Source organism: Nomascus leucogenys, chromosome 19 (assembly GCF_006542625.1).
Source record: "Nomascus leucogenys isolate Asia chromosome 19, Asia_NLE_v1, whole genome shotgun sequence".
NCBI classification, from domain to species: domain Eukaryota; kingdom Metazoa; phylum Chordata; class Mammalia; order Primates; family Hylobatidae; genus Nomascus; species Nomascus leucogenys.
The window spans coordinates 50057565-50072758 of record NC_044399.1 but is presented as its reverse complement, the minus strand read 5'-3'; the positions used below and the strand labels follow the sequence as shown (position 1 = coordinate 50072758).

Genomic DNA, 15194 nt, shown 5'->3' with positions numbered 1-15194 from the left:
ACCCGAGGTCAGGAGTTCAAGACCAGCCTGGCCAACAAGGCAAAACCCCATCTCTACTAAATGCAAAAAAATTTAGCTGAGTGTGGTGGCTCACACCTGTAATCCCAACACTTTGGGAGGCCACGGGCGGATCACCTGAGGTCAGGAGTTCAAGACCAGCCTGGCCAACATGGTGAAACCCCGTCTCTACTAAAAATATGAAAATCAGCTGGGTGTGGTGGTGGGCACCTATAATCCCAGCTACTCAGGAGGCTGAGGCACAAGAATCGCTTAAGCTTGGAAGGCGGAGGTTGCAGTGAGCTGAGATCTCGCCACTGCACTCCAGCCTGGGTGAGACAGAGTGAGACCCTGTCTGAAATAAATAAATAAATTCCTAGTTAGATCCACAGTGAGGATTAAAACTCATGCCCCCTTACTTCCAGCCTGGAGCCCAGGTGATATATTTACATAAGAACTGGGGAGTCCCAGCATTGCTTAGTGTACAAAGTGAGGACTCAAGCAAGGTGTAGACTTTACAGTAGCGAAAGTTGGGAAATGCTTTATGGTGGAAGGATGTGCCCTGTGGAGAAAATAAGAAGGGCATTGACAGGACCAAGGCTCTATAATTCCAGCATTTGGGTTAGAGTGTAGGAACTTGGTGGGAAAAATATAAATGAGGGGACAGGGGCAGAAAAGAAGAGCTTGATTCGCTTGTTTTGCAAAAAACAAGATTTGCTGCTTGAGCAACTGAGTGCCACTGTGACTTCCCAGACCAGTGACTGATAAAGTGGAAAATCTGTTTGGAAAGAGGTACCACTATTCATAGGGAAGACAAATAAAAGTCTTAAGAGGAAACAGACAGGAATTTTGGAAGGTATCCATTTTGTTTTTCACAAACAGTGCAAATCTGTTTTCAGAAGGCAGGATTTAAAATATAGAGAACATGAGCAGAAAGTATATTGGGGATCTATAACCATCGTCCTGCCAGAGTCCCAACAGTCAGAAGTGGGAGACTGGAGACAGTGTACTTTGGTTTAGAAACTCAGATTAATTTGCATTAAAGGGTTTAATGTTCATATTCTATATCATGATCAGAGGTCTTAGTACAAGAAATTCCCTTAATTCCTTCAAACCAAAGGGATAATGAACATATTTGAGGCATCATATGTTGGCTCAGGCTTATCCTAAACTAACTCCTATGTTTAAAGCATGGCCAAGTGCAGGGGAGAGGAGAGATTTCTCTGAGAAGGTGCAATGAAAAGACCAACTCCATGCAGGACACTCTTCACGCTGATCTCTGACCAGCGCCCACCCTCAGAAGAGCAGCCATTCGACACCAGGTCCTAGCGGTGAACTATCCGTTCTCTCTGAGCCAAGGTACTGACCTTCAGTTGTCCCAGTCCCCTGGCACTGGAATCGGGGGGAGGTGAACATCAAGGCCATGCTCAGCACCATGCAGGGTACCGGAGGAATGCAAGGAAGTGGAACTGGGTTTGCTTTTCCAGAGAATATCTATGAAGTGCCTCCATCTGAGTGATACAAATGATGAGGCGGTATTTACATAAATTCTCCAAATTACCATGGCTCTGAGCCCCCATCTGCCTCCTAAGTGGAACCACAGCTTTTTTCAGACTCTCTCCCTCCTCCTCCAGTGTCTCCTACATTGGTCAAGCCTCCTGTGCATCCTGCTTCTTTGCCTTGTGGATGCCTCCTGAAGTGTAAGGACCACTGACTTCCCTGGGATCTGCCCTGGATACAGCCACTTCCAAGATGAGGCTTCACTCTCTGACCCAACAGGAAAATCTCATGAGAACACAATAGTTCTGCATCTCTACTTGTCCCCAAATCCAAGTTGTCAGTCTTAAATAACCCTCAGCAGCCCAGTCCAGCTTGAGAATCCCCTCCCCATTCTCTAAAAACAGCCTGAAGGATGCTCGGCCCCTGAGGTGAGGGAGGTGGTGCTGTGGGGCTTCCCTCACTGAGGTACTGTTATGCGCACGTTCATGGTATAATGGGATGTAAATCTAAGACAGAATAGTTTATCTGAGGGAAAAGAAAAAGGTAAGAGTTATTTCCGTTTTTCCCATAAGTAAAGACAGCATTGGGTCGTTTTTTAAAATGTATTTAATAATTAGAATTTTCAGTCTGAGTCAGCGGTGTGCTGGTAAATTTTTTTTTTTTTTTTTTTTTGAGATGGAGTCTCGCTCTGTCGCCCAGGCTGGAGTGCAGTGGTGCAATCTTGGCTCACTGCAAGCTCCGCCTCCCAGGTTCACACCATTCTCCTGCCTCAGCCTCTCCGAGTAGCTGGGACTACAGGTGCCCACCACCACGCCCGGCTAATTTTTTGTATTTTTAGTAGAGACGGGGTTTCACCGTGGTCTCGATCTCCTGACCTCGTGATCCACCCGCCTCGGCCTCCCAAAGTGCTGGGATTACAAGCGTGAGCCATTTAACAACAAGCTCTCTAATGCAGGGAGGAGATGGGCTTGACTTGCCAATTTCCACTGTACAAATACTTTCACCATTGTTTATTCCAAGCTACCAATGTCAAGTCAACCAGCTCACCCCAATCCTGAAAGCATAACAATTGGCTCTCACAGAGTGTGAATTAGTTCAACCATTGTGGAAAACAGTGTGGCAATTCTTCAAAGACATAGAAGCAGAAATACCATTTGAACCAGCAATCCCATTACTGGGTACATACCCAAAGGAATACAAATCATTCTATTATAAAGATACATGCATACATATATGTTCATTGCAGCACTATTCACAATAGCAAAAACATGGAATCAACCTAAATACCCATCAGTAATAGACTGGATAAAGAAAATATGGTACATATACACCATGGAATACTATGCAGCCATAAAAGGAATGAGATCATGTCCTTTGCAGGGACATGGATTAAATTGGAAACCATTATCCTCAGCATACTAACACAGGGACAGAAAACCAAACACTGCATGTTCTCACTATACGTGAGGGCTGCTGATGAGAACACACGGACACATGAGTTGGGGAGCAACATACACTGGGGCCTGTCAGAGTTGGGGGCGGGGGAGGGAGAGCATCAGGAAGAATAACTAATAGATGCTGTGCCGAATACCCAGGTGATGGGATGATCTATGCAGCAAAAACACCATAGCATGTATTTACTTATGTAACAAACCTGCACATCTGGCACATGTACCCTGAACTTCAAATAAAAGTTGAAGAAGAAAAAAATTGGCTTTCAAAAGCAGGTGTCCGTGGCACCTTCTTATGTGGAAACATAAAATGCTGCCCTTTCCATGAGAAATATTTCCATTTCATTGGGAGACAAAATAAACTCCAGAAATGTTCAGGAAATAGTACAAGACGGAACAAAATCAGAGTTTAAGTTGTGAGAACAAGATTCTAAGGAGGGAAGGAGGTAGCAAAGTCACGTCAGAATCTCTGTGGGGAAGGAGAAATTGGAAACTCACTGCCCTTTGACAGCAGCACAGGCCTGGTCAGGCAGAGGGAACCAGGTCTTCTGGGGTGAAACAGCAGCATCGTCAGAGCCATGGGAGTGGGAATGGCTGAAACCAGCCTGCCTGCCATCGGGAGATGTGAGGGAACTCAATCACAGGGAGCTCCGAGAGACGAGAGCAAGTGAGGAGGAGTTGGCTTCGGGAGATGTCTGTGCTTTTGAACTCTTGAGAGGTAGATGGAAGCAAGAGGGACAAACTGAGGACTTAAGGCGAGTTCAACCTGGGTTTAAATCTCTCGTGCAATTTACTAGTTAGAAAATTCCAGGTGAGTCATGCAACCTCACACAGCCTGTTTCTACGGAATGAATGGCAATAACAGCATTCCCTCCACTCCACAACTCAGGTTTGCTGGGAGAACCCAGTGGGACACCACATATGAGAACAGTTTTAAAGCAATTAAGTGCTTTACATGTTGAGTAGTATTACCACTTTCTTTCCTTCTATGCCATTGGGAGGTTGAGGGTTGAACGTTGTTGACTCATCAGGAAGGTGGGAGGGCAGGAAATGGCACCTTTCACTCCTGGAGGGAAGGAAAGGTGTTGATGGGGAGAAATCTCAATCTCCCGGTGCCATAAATTAAGGATACCCAAAGGAGCCATGCATGTTCGGCTCTGGGGCAAGAAATGACAACGTAAAAGTGCAATTTAGCAACCAGATGGAGACCCTGCCTAACATCAAAGGAAAGACATTCATATGTCAGTCACCGTTCCCTCAGGATCTAAAACCTGGCAAAATCCTAGAAATTTAAAGAAACAATTTTCAGTCTTTGGGGGATGCTTTTTTAATGAGTTTAACTTAGCTGCACACCTTTCCTCCCTGACCCAAAATAAAAGGAGTGTTTACTTTTCATCATTTTATATCACCCTTTGGAATAACTAAATTCATTCTGTGCCATCACAAAACCAAATTGGAAACCGTCAAGAAAGAGGCTTTACTTAAAAGAGCTAGTGGGAATGAGAAAACCAAGGAAAAGAAATTTGAGGCATGGTGGCAAAAAGAAATCCCTGACTGACAGAACAATCAGCTCCTGTAAGAAGAAAGAGAAGGACATTGAACCTGGGAGCTCAGATGCTGGGCCTGGTGGTAGAGGCACCATTCTTGGGGGCTAGGCTTCATGTCAAGGTAAACTTTGCTTAACCTCGCTGCTTTCCTATGTCTAAATAAAGATGGCGACTGGTTTTCTAGTCTGTTGATCACGTCAAAAAATATTTCTGTTCTTTCCTCAAAAATTATTTTTTCTCTTCATAGTGGTGTGCTTGATAATTCAGGAGGGAAAATACTTGTTCGGAAGGTTGCTGGACAGTCTGGTTACAAAGGGAGTTATTCCAACGGTGTCCAATCGTTATCCCTACCACGATGGAGAGAATCCTTTATCGTCTTAGGTATGACCACACAGTGGAGAAACGCTGCTAAACCTACCACAAGATGAAATGTGCTCTTTTCATTGTGCTGTTGGTTTTTGTTTATGGCCCGCCTCATTTCATAAAAATCTGAACCATTCGTTTTTCTGATAATTAGAATCGTGATACAATAAATTAGAATTACATGATAAATCACCACAAAGTCATATATGAAAATATGAAAAGGCCCCACATGCTTGTTTTAATTACATTGCAGTTATCTGTAAGTCCAATCAGATTTTTAATTACATTAATTACATTTAATAGCTTGGGTTTTTAAACCAGTCCTTTAGTTATGCCAAATGTGCCTCATGTCTAGAACCTTATTCCTTGAGATTTCTGGTAAGTGGATAGATAGGTATTATCACAGCAAATCCATTGTGTCATACACAGTGGCCATATCAAGAGGCATATAATGGCAGTCTGTTCCATTGTTGGTGATGCTAAGTTTGATTCATTGGATATTTTACCATATCTCTCCATGGCAAAGATACCTCGTAATTAATAAGCATCTGTAGGGTGATGCTTTAACATGCTCGAGTAGCTTGTTCCCCAACAAATTTCACCCAATGATTTTAACATCCATTGCTGATCCTCACTGTAGCAAGTATTACATTAGTAATTGCAAAATTATAATTTTTTCTAATTCTGTCATTCCTTCCACATTTGTTAGCTAGTGTTCTTATATAAAGAAAAGTTGCTTTCCCTCTCTGCGCCTATTATTTTTAAGTGGCCTATGGATTCATAGATTGTTTTTAAAAATATAGTATAATGTTATCATCTATTATCTTCATTTTTCTTTTTGGTGCTCATATTTTCTGAGATTGCCCAGTGGGAGCCCTTCAAGCTTTTGACATGTTCACGGTAGTACTTGAGTACAACACAGTGTTTTTGTTTTGTTTTGTTTTTGAGACGGAATTTCAATCTTGTTGCCCAGGTTGGAGTGTAACGACGCGATCTCAGCTCACCGCAACCTCCGCCTCCCGGGTTCAAGCGATTTTCCTGCCTCAGCTTCCCGAATAGCTGGGATTACAGGCATGTGCCACCATGCCCGGCTAATTTTTGTATTTTTAGTAGAGACGGGGTTTCTCTGTGTTTGTCAGGCTGGTCTCGAACTCCTGACCTCAGGTGATCCGCCTGCCTCAGCCTCCCAAAGTGCTGGGATTACAGGCGTGAGCCACCACGCCCCGCCTAACAGTGTTCTATACTCACCTTATACTTACCCTACTCTAGACCTGAATCTCCCATTTTCTCTAAGGAGGTTCCATGGGATTTTAAACTAGATTGTAGCCAACTTCCTGGCCTCCCAACAAAATTAGGCGCCTTGGGACTGTCCTGAGAAGGAGCCACTTACAGAAAACTAGCTGAACAGGGAAGAGAGAAATGTTTCATAAAACAGTAGGTCTTCCAATCTGGGTGGTTTTCTAGCACTGCTAGGCACCCCATGCCTCAAGCCCCTACTGTCCTCCACTGATTAGAGTCGTTAGCAGGACAACAAACAGACCTTTTACTATTCTTCTCAACTTGAGCAATCCGTGTTTCCTTTTGCCTGCCAAATTCTACACGCCCACAGTTCAAATTAGACTGGTTTCTTTGTCAGATAGTGGAAGGGTATCAACCGCAGTACTGTGGGGTTTTTGCCTTGTAACAAAAAATTCACAACAGGAGCCATATAAAAATGCTAATGTCTAGAATACAAATATGTTGAGATAGAAATATAATCTCTGCATAGGTGTTCACCAAGTAGATCCTGGCTGAATAAGCGCATTTCAGCCTTAAGTGCTCAGTCTGCAATCCAAGAATCTCAACAGAGGTTTAAAAGAAAAATTAATTCTATGGCAGTAGAGATGTTTTGGTCTTTTTAAGTGAAAATCAATCTGCTGATACTATTCCCTATAAATCTCGACTTCCATCTCCCCTCATTCGACCTAGTGACATTTACCCGAAAATACTTTTTGCCAATGATAATAAACATTTGTGCTTCTGCAATGGCTTGGAAGCCTCTCTTGAATGGATGAGTTAGGAGCGCACTGCAGCATAAGGATTGATAACTGACCGGCAGCCAAGGAATGCTTCCCATTATTCAGAGGTTCATGGCCAGCAAGTTTAACTGCATCGTGTCCGAATCCTCTTCTGAAGGCTCAGGTGCCACCATGATCTTTCTCTTTTTTTTTTTTTTTTTTGAGAAGGAGTCTCGCTCTTTCGCCCAGGCCGGAGTACAGTGGCGCTATCTTGGCTCACTGCAAGCTCCGCCTCCCAGGTTCACGCCATTCTCCTGCCTCAGCCTCCCGAGTAGCTGGGACTACAGGTGCCTGCAGTCACGCCCGGCTATTTTTTTGTATTTTTAGTAGAGATGGGGTTTCACCGTGTTAGCCAGGATGGTCTCGATCTCCTGACCTCGTGTTCCGCCCGCCTCGGCCTCCCAAAGTGCTGGGATTACAAGCATGAGCCACCGCGCCCAGCCACCATGATCTTTCTCTAGGTTTTTATTTCTATTTTTCATATGCCCCTGAGCTCCTTAACTAATTCACTTTGGTGAGCTAAGAGGGGGAGCGAAAGAGGAGGTGTACGTTTACGGCCCGCATGATCTTTACACAGTCCAGGAATATGAAATGTCAGTGAGGGACCCCCTAATACTTCCCATTTATTCTTTGATCCACATTTCAGGGAACTGAGCTCATGCTCCTTTTCCTTCTGAATAGAAACAGAAAAAAAAAAAATCAGGTTTTAGATCAATAAATAGAGAGAGAAGATGTCTCTTCCTCGCTTTCTGCAGATAAAGTGTGGCCCACAGCCATGGGGCCCTCCCTGGGCCTAAAATAACCTCAATCATTGTCATTTGGAGCAGGCCTCGACATTGGTGGAGTACTTGGAAATGCCAATCCTGTTCCCCAGGTGATTTTAATGAGGTAAAGTAATGCAAGTAAGCCCAAACACGTGGCATTTATAGGTAACACCAGAATAAATTTTTGCATATCTATGGAGATATATAGTTCCAAAACATTTTAACATTTTTTCCATTAGATGTGTACAACTTTGTGTAGTAAGTAGGGCTATGTCATTATTCCTGTTTTCTGAATGAAAACACAAGAGCCTCAAAGGTTGGGGCAGTTAATTAAAGGTAAAATAGAAACAGAAACCTAGATTGTCTTACTCCTAATCCTAGGTTCTTCCCTAGACCCTGCTATTCTTTCTGCTTCATGACCCTACGATCCCTGTGCCAGCAGGATGGTTGGCAAGATAGTGCCCTAGATCCTCCTCCACCGACCTAGGTTCTCTGTGCAACACTGCTTACCATCTTCACATCCTGTAAAAGTATTCCCTCCAGATGGGAGAAGAAATGCTTTCATTACTAGATGTAATATTGGCTAATAGGTAGTACCCCTACCAAGGTATTTTAATTTTAACAGAGATCTAAGCTTTAAGATATTCCCCCACTGAATACATACTTCTTGAGCAACTACTTCATGCCAGGAAAAAATTGCTTTGAGCTCTGAAAATTCAACAGTTACCAAGTCAGACAAATGACTTACCTTCAGGGGGCTTACTATATTCCAGGGGCATTCTCACTTTACTTGTGGGACAAAGACCATATGGTGGAATTTCAGGCATTCCTTTATGGTCAGAAGAAGACTTTGGCAATTTTTTTATGCTTATTTTTTTCCCTAATAGACATTACCATTCCTCCTCCTTGCCTGCTAGCTACCGTGTCTCCTCCCCGGTGAGCAATACATGGTTATTTTCAAGGTTGACCTATATTTACCTACTTTTAGGTTTTTCTACTGCTATGAAATTCAAATGAATCCCACAGGGTCTGTGAAAGTGAGCCTATGACCGGAGCACTCCATCATCTCAAAGGACAGCATGTGGAAGGCTTTCCCGTTCACCTACTGATATAATTAAACATTCGAAGCCACACAGATGAAAACCTTCACTTCCATGTCACTTCTTGTGAAAGAAGGATTGTTGATGTTAAGCAACTGTGAATCGTGGAGATTTTGTTGCTTCCATTCTAATAGTAATAAAACACAAGCTGTACAGGAAAACAAAATGCCACTTGACATTCTCGTTGTAATCAACAATTCAGCGTGAGGGAGACCGATTTTATTGAACTGAAGAGAGATAAATTGAAAGGAGGGAATCAACTTAGTACAGAACCATCTAAAACCTCTAGCTCTAGAAATAAATCTCATTTTTTTTTTCTTTTTTTGCAGAGAGTAAACCCAAAAAGGGTGTAACCTACCCATCAGCTCTTACGTACTCATCATCCAAAAGCCCAGTTGCCCAAGCAGGCAAGTGCTCACGTGTGATTGAATCTAAACCTTCTGAGTCCATAAACGTGCGATGTGTTTTGGGAGATAGTGGAGAAATTAACATCTTAACCGGTCAAGCTCCACTGGCTCTGGCAATATTTTAACAGATGCCAGGAACATGGGCACAGAAATCAATGAGATCAGATGGCTGGGGCTGAAGAGTGAAAGCTTTATTTTTTGTTTTTGCAATTCTGAGATTGTGTCTCTATATTTGTGTCATTTTCATTCAGATTGACTGTTGCCTTGAGTTTTATTGTATTGTTACTTTAGAAAATGACATGACATTCTGTCCGGAAATGTTTCCTGGCAGCTAAAAGGAAAAAGGCTGTATCTACTTAGGTATGAAATGAAGAGAAGCAAAGAGAACGAGGTGGTTTATGTGATAACAGCAAGCTGCTCATCCAAATAACCCAGGCCAAAAAAACACTGTCTACAAGGTTGTGCCAACTCAGCTTCCATGTGAACCACAAAAGGGGGTGTCGGTAGACCTCAGGCCAAGAAAATACCTTTTTCCAGGTTTCTGTGTTAAATCAAGAACTGTACTATGCATTATTGTGTCTCCAGAGGTCTTTTGATTTCCCACACAAAGAGAAACTGTGAGTCACTTTATAATGGGATTTTGCATTGCTTCCAGAAACTTGATAGGCTAGCTAACACATTATGAGCCTGATAGTTCAGCTTCTATTCATGTACTTAAGGTGAACATGGTTTAAGAATAGTAGTAGAACTTAGCATTTATTGAGCATTTGCTGTATGCCAGGCATCATTCCAAGAATTTTACCTGATCATTGCGTTTAATCACGGTAGACCACCATCGGCCTATACTATTGCTCTGGCTGAGGAAAATGCAGCACAGAGAAGTTAAATAAATTACCCTGCATCAAACAGAAACCCCTCTCTAAACCATCATTCTAGATTTTCTTTTTTTTTTTTTTTTCTGAGACGGAGTTTCACTCTGTTGCCAGGATGGAGTGCAGTGGCGCGATCTCAGCTCACTGCAACCTCCGCCTCCCAGGTTCAAGCGATTCTCCTGCCTCAGCCTCCCAAGTAGCTGGGACTACAGGCGCCCACCACCACACCCGGCTAATATTTGTATTTTTAGTAGAGATGGGGTTTCATCGTGGTCTCCATCTCCTGACCTCATGATCCGCCAGCCTCAGCCTCCCAAAGTGGGAGTTTTGCTCTTGTTGCCCAGGCTGGAGTGCAATGGCACGATCTCGGCTCTCCACAACCTCCGCCTCCCGGGTTCAAGCCACTCTCCTGCTTCAGCCTCTGGAGTAACTAGGATTACAGGCATGTGCCACCACCTCCGCCTAATTTTGTATTTTTAGTAGGGATGGGGTTTCTCCATGTTGGTCAAGTTGGTCTCAAACTCCTGACCTCAGGTGATCCACCCGTCTCGGCCCCCCAAAGTGCTGGGATTACAGGCGTGTATCTTCCCTCTTAAAGACAGTTCTAATCCATGAAGGAGAGCAGGCAAAAACAACAGCCCATGGAAGCCCGTGGAAGCCCATGGCTGTTAGTTGAATTTATGATACACTTGAAAGCATCTGCATTATAAGCAAGTGATACGAAGACTGCACCCAGGATCTTGAGCCTTTCTCTAGCAAATCAATTTTAGCAAAGGCAGACTGAGATAGTCAGCAGCCTTGGGATCAGCCAACGGTGTGACAAAAAGATAATTCAGATTTTCAATATATAATAAGTTTTAGGTGGCAAAAAGTGTTCATTATTTGCAAGTACAAGTTTTATTTTTAGTACATTGCAGTTTCATGAATAATTTACAAGTAAAACAGATTGTCAATTTATGTATGTTTCTTTCCAAATTATTAATTACATCCTATTTCATAAAATATACAAGTGGATTTGTTAAATGGCTTTTCCCTAGATGAAGTAGGTCAAACCTGGGTCTGCATCTCCCTAAAGAGGCAATAATGCATGGTAGCATTTACCAGAGGGTAAGACAGAGAAGTACTTTCAAGAAATTAGAAACTTCCCTAGTACTTGTTATGAAAGCTCAAACTCTTTAATATAATGGAAATGTCATAAATCAGGCAGATTCAGTTTTGCCTGAGGATGGCTTGAAGGAGGCTGCTCCAAGCTCTTTAGTGATTTGTCTGGCACACGCTACGGGCAAATTTAAAGGTGACCAACTTAGCAAGAAACAAGGCAATTGAAAGATCGGCTTCCTACCTTGACCAGCTAATGCCTGCAAGAGCAGACCGAATGGCTGAATTCCAACCCGATTCCAGGAATACGGTTTGCTGACCTGCTGTCAAGTCAGTGCTGTGATTCCTGCAGAAGACGACAGAGTCAGGGTGGGGAAATGAACAGGTGCTGGTGTTGGCGGTGAGTCTAAACACCCCACCACACATTTGTCTGCATCACTTGTCCAGGACTATGATTCTGGCACTATATTCCTGGATGTTGTACAATGTCAAAGGGGAAGGTGGATGGTTCCCACCAGAGACAGAGGCACCTTCTTATTTCAGATGTTATCTCCTTGGTCTGCTGTGCTGTGTAACAAAAATGTACCAACCCCAAGCAGAGTTAAGGCCAGAGCTAGGATGCTGTGGTAGGCTGAAAAACAACCTCGAAAAGATATCCATGTCCTAATCTCCGGAACCATTGAATGTTTCCTTATACGGAAAAAATGTGAGGAGGCTTTGCCAATGTGATTAAATTAAGGATCCTGAGATCGTGAGGGGGCAGGTATTCCGGATTCCCCAGGTGGGCTCTAAATGCAATCACTGGCATCTTTGTAAAAGGAAGGCAGAGGGAGATTATTTCACATCCATAGAGGAGGAGGTTGTATTAGTTCATTCTCACACTGCCATAAAGACACTACCCAAGATTGGGTAATTTACAAACAAAGGCGGTTTAGTTGACTCACAGTTCCACATGGCTGGGGAAGCCTCAGGAAATGTACAATCATGGCAGAAGGGGAAGCAGGCATGTCTTACATGGCAGCAGGTGAGAGAGAGAGAGAGAGAGGAAAAACTGCCTTATAAAACCATCAGAGCTTGTGAGAACTCACTCACTATCATGAAAACAGCATGAGGGACACCGCCCCCATGATCCAATCACCTCCCACCTCGTCCCTCCCTTGACAGGTGGGGATTATGGGGATTACAATTTGAGATGAGATTTGGGTGGGGACACAGAGCCAAGCCATATCAGAGGTCATATGATGACGGGGCAGAGAAACAACTGAGGATGCTGGCCTTGAAAACTAAAGGGGCATGGCCACAAGCCAAGGAATGCCAGCAGTCAGCAGAAACCAGAAGAGGCAAGACACAGAGTCTACTCTACAGCCTCCTGAGAAAGCTCAGTGTTGCTGACACCTTGAGTTTGACCCAGTGATGCTGATGTCTGACTTCTGGCCTCCAGAACTGTGAGAGAATACATTTCTGTCATTTTAAGCCACCCAGTTTGTGGTAGTTTGTTACAGCAGCCCTAGCAGCTGATACAGGTGCACAGGGACAGAAGCTGGCATGCCCCAATGGGGCCCAGCAGGCACAAGCAACAGTGGGTTGTTCCTTCCCAGGACTGAGGAGCTGTTCACTTTGGGGGCCATTGTGTGTCTCCCTGAGAACCCACAGTTCTCAAGACAAACTCCAATGTCCAGCAGGTAGCCACTTGTCCCCTTGCTTTAAACCTTCAGAGATATTCTCAGAGCACTAACAAACTGAGACTTGCTTTATAGGGAGCCAACTACGGCGGTGTTTAAAAGGAGAGAAGTGATCTAAATCATCACACATGGATGAAGAGCACCATTTAGAAGCAGTATCTAGGCCGAGCACAGTGGCTTGCACCTGTAATCCCAGAGCTTTGGGAGGCTGAGATGGAAGAATTGTTTGAGGCCAGGGGTTTAAGCCCAGCCTAGGCAACACAGGAAGATACTTTCTCTACAAAAAAAATTTAAAAATTAGGCAGGTATGGTGTCTTGCACCTGTAGTCCCAGCTACTTGGGAGGTTAGGTGGGAGGATCACTGTACCCCAGAAGTTCGAGGCTGCAGCGAGCTATAACTGTGCCAGTGCACTCCAGCCTGGGTGACAGAGCAAGATCCTGTCTCAAAAAAGAAAAAAAAAATGTAGAGTCTGGATGATCCTTACCATCCAGTTAGTTCTATTACCCCATTTTACAGATGAGGAAACTGGAGCCCAGAGGAGTTGACCAGTCATGAACCAACCTAAACTAGAACATCTGAAATGCATTCTCTGAGAATAAGTCATAGTGAAAGCCCCAAATGTACCTTCTATCTTCTATTCCAAGGCCAATGCTAATCAAATCAGCAAAAACAAAAACAAAAAAATATGTACATAAACCATTGCTAGTGGTGCCAGGCAAATTAATTCAGCAATTAATTAATCATATTCTGCCTTGTCTATGTTCTATGTTGCTATAGTTTTGACCTGTCATTTATTTTATTGCTATTGAATCTTTGGTTGATTGAGTGATTGCTCTGAGAGCATACATTCTTTCAGGCAAGAATGTGGCTGTTACCTGGGTTTCACCCTTCACCGTGGCTAGCACAGCTCTGTGCTCACAGCTAGTGTTCAATCAACATTTATTTTATTTCTAGTTCTATAAGAGCTTACAGGTTATTTCGTGGGCCCTGGTATAATTCCATTTTCTTACAGGTGAGACCACAAAAGCCTATCAGAGGCCACCCATTCCAGGGACAACTGCACAGCCAGTCACTCTGATGCAGCTTCTGGCTGTCACTGTAGCTGTGGCCACCCCCACCACCATCTTGCCAAGGCCATTCCCTTCTGCTGCTTCTACCACCAGCATCCCCAGACCAGAGCCTGTGGGCCACAGGAGCCAGGAGATGGGTCAGTAGGTAGACCATGTGTTGCTTTGTGCTAAGGAAATGGGAAATTGGGCTTTTAGAATAACAGCTCTGTCTGAGCATCTATTGGGCTGGGTGAATGGGGAGCACTGGAGAACTGGGCCAGGGGTATGTGATTATGTCCTCCTCCTAGATTCAAGGGAGGATGTAGATTCAAAAATAGGACTGCTGTCACCATACTTCTGAAGATAGAATACTTCCCCATTGCAAAATCCTTATTTCTCCAAAAGCTCAGTTGAAGGGATGGTAGATTTCTATGTAAACATTGTTGGGGTTTATTGTTGTTGTTATTGGTTTTTAAGTGACAAACGGTACAGACTTGGAAGTCTTCAAATATTAAAAGCAAACAAAACCAAAAGAATCCCTTTAGGACAAGTCAGATAGCTAACATTTTTGTTCCTTTTCTGATGGCTTTTTGTCTTACTACTTTTACCCATTGCTCAAATCATGTTGAAGGTTTTATCAAGGTCCAGTTTATGGACTTCATCTCGTACTACATCAAATAGGGCCTAAAGAGCCCATCTGATCATCTGATCTCATTTCTGCACAGACTTATATCTACACCATCCTAAGTTAATAAGTATCTATCTCACTTCTAGAACTTTTCTAGCAAGGGGGTGAAAACTTCTGCAGCTGGAGTTCCACTATTGTCCTAGCAAGGTTTTCTGAATATTTCCCACCTAGTGCCACTTTTTCCTTCCAGGAGGAAGTGCATGGGACTTGTTCTTTTCAGGCTCACCTCCAGCTTCCAGTCACTACTGCCACATAGCATGACCCTTCCCCCTCCCCACTCCCATAGCAGAGGCCAGCTACCTACCTATCCATCTTTTTATTTTAAAAATGCAAATCAGGTCAGGTGCGGTGGCTCACAACTGTAATCCCAGCACTTTGGGAGGCTGAGGCAAGCAGATCACTTGAGGCCTGGAGTTCAAGACCAGCCTGGCCAACATGGTGAAACCCCATCTGTACTAAAAATGCAAATATTTGCCAGATGTGGTGGCACATGCCTATAGTCCCAGCTACGTGGGAGGCTGAGGCTGGAGAGTCACTTGAACCTGGGAGATGGAGGTTCCAGTGAGCCGAGATCGCACCACTGCACTCCACCCTGGGTGACAGAAAGAGACTCTGTTT

General features: G+C 43.8%; 1 protein-coding gene across 5 annotated transcripts in view; it reads left to right on the top strand.

Moving 5' to 3' along the window:
- The window catches only part of VIT (vitrin), a 117561-nt gene that overhangs the window by 55099 nt on the left and 47268 nt on the right, over positions 1–15194 (top strand). For all 5 annotated transcript variants that reach the window (XM_003262730.3, XM_030800707.1, XM_003262731.4 and 2 more), the window contains exons 5-7: positions 4743–4876; positions 9109–9186; positions 13852–14046. In XM_003262730.3, coding sequence (XP_003262778.1) covers positions 4743–4876; positions 9109–9186; positions 13852–14046 — 407 coding nt within the window. The remainder of the gene's footprint in view (positions 1–4742; positions 4877–9108; positions 9187–13851; positions 14047–15194) is intronic.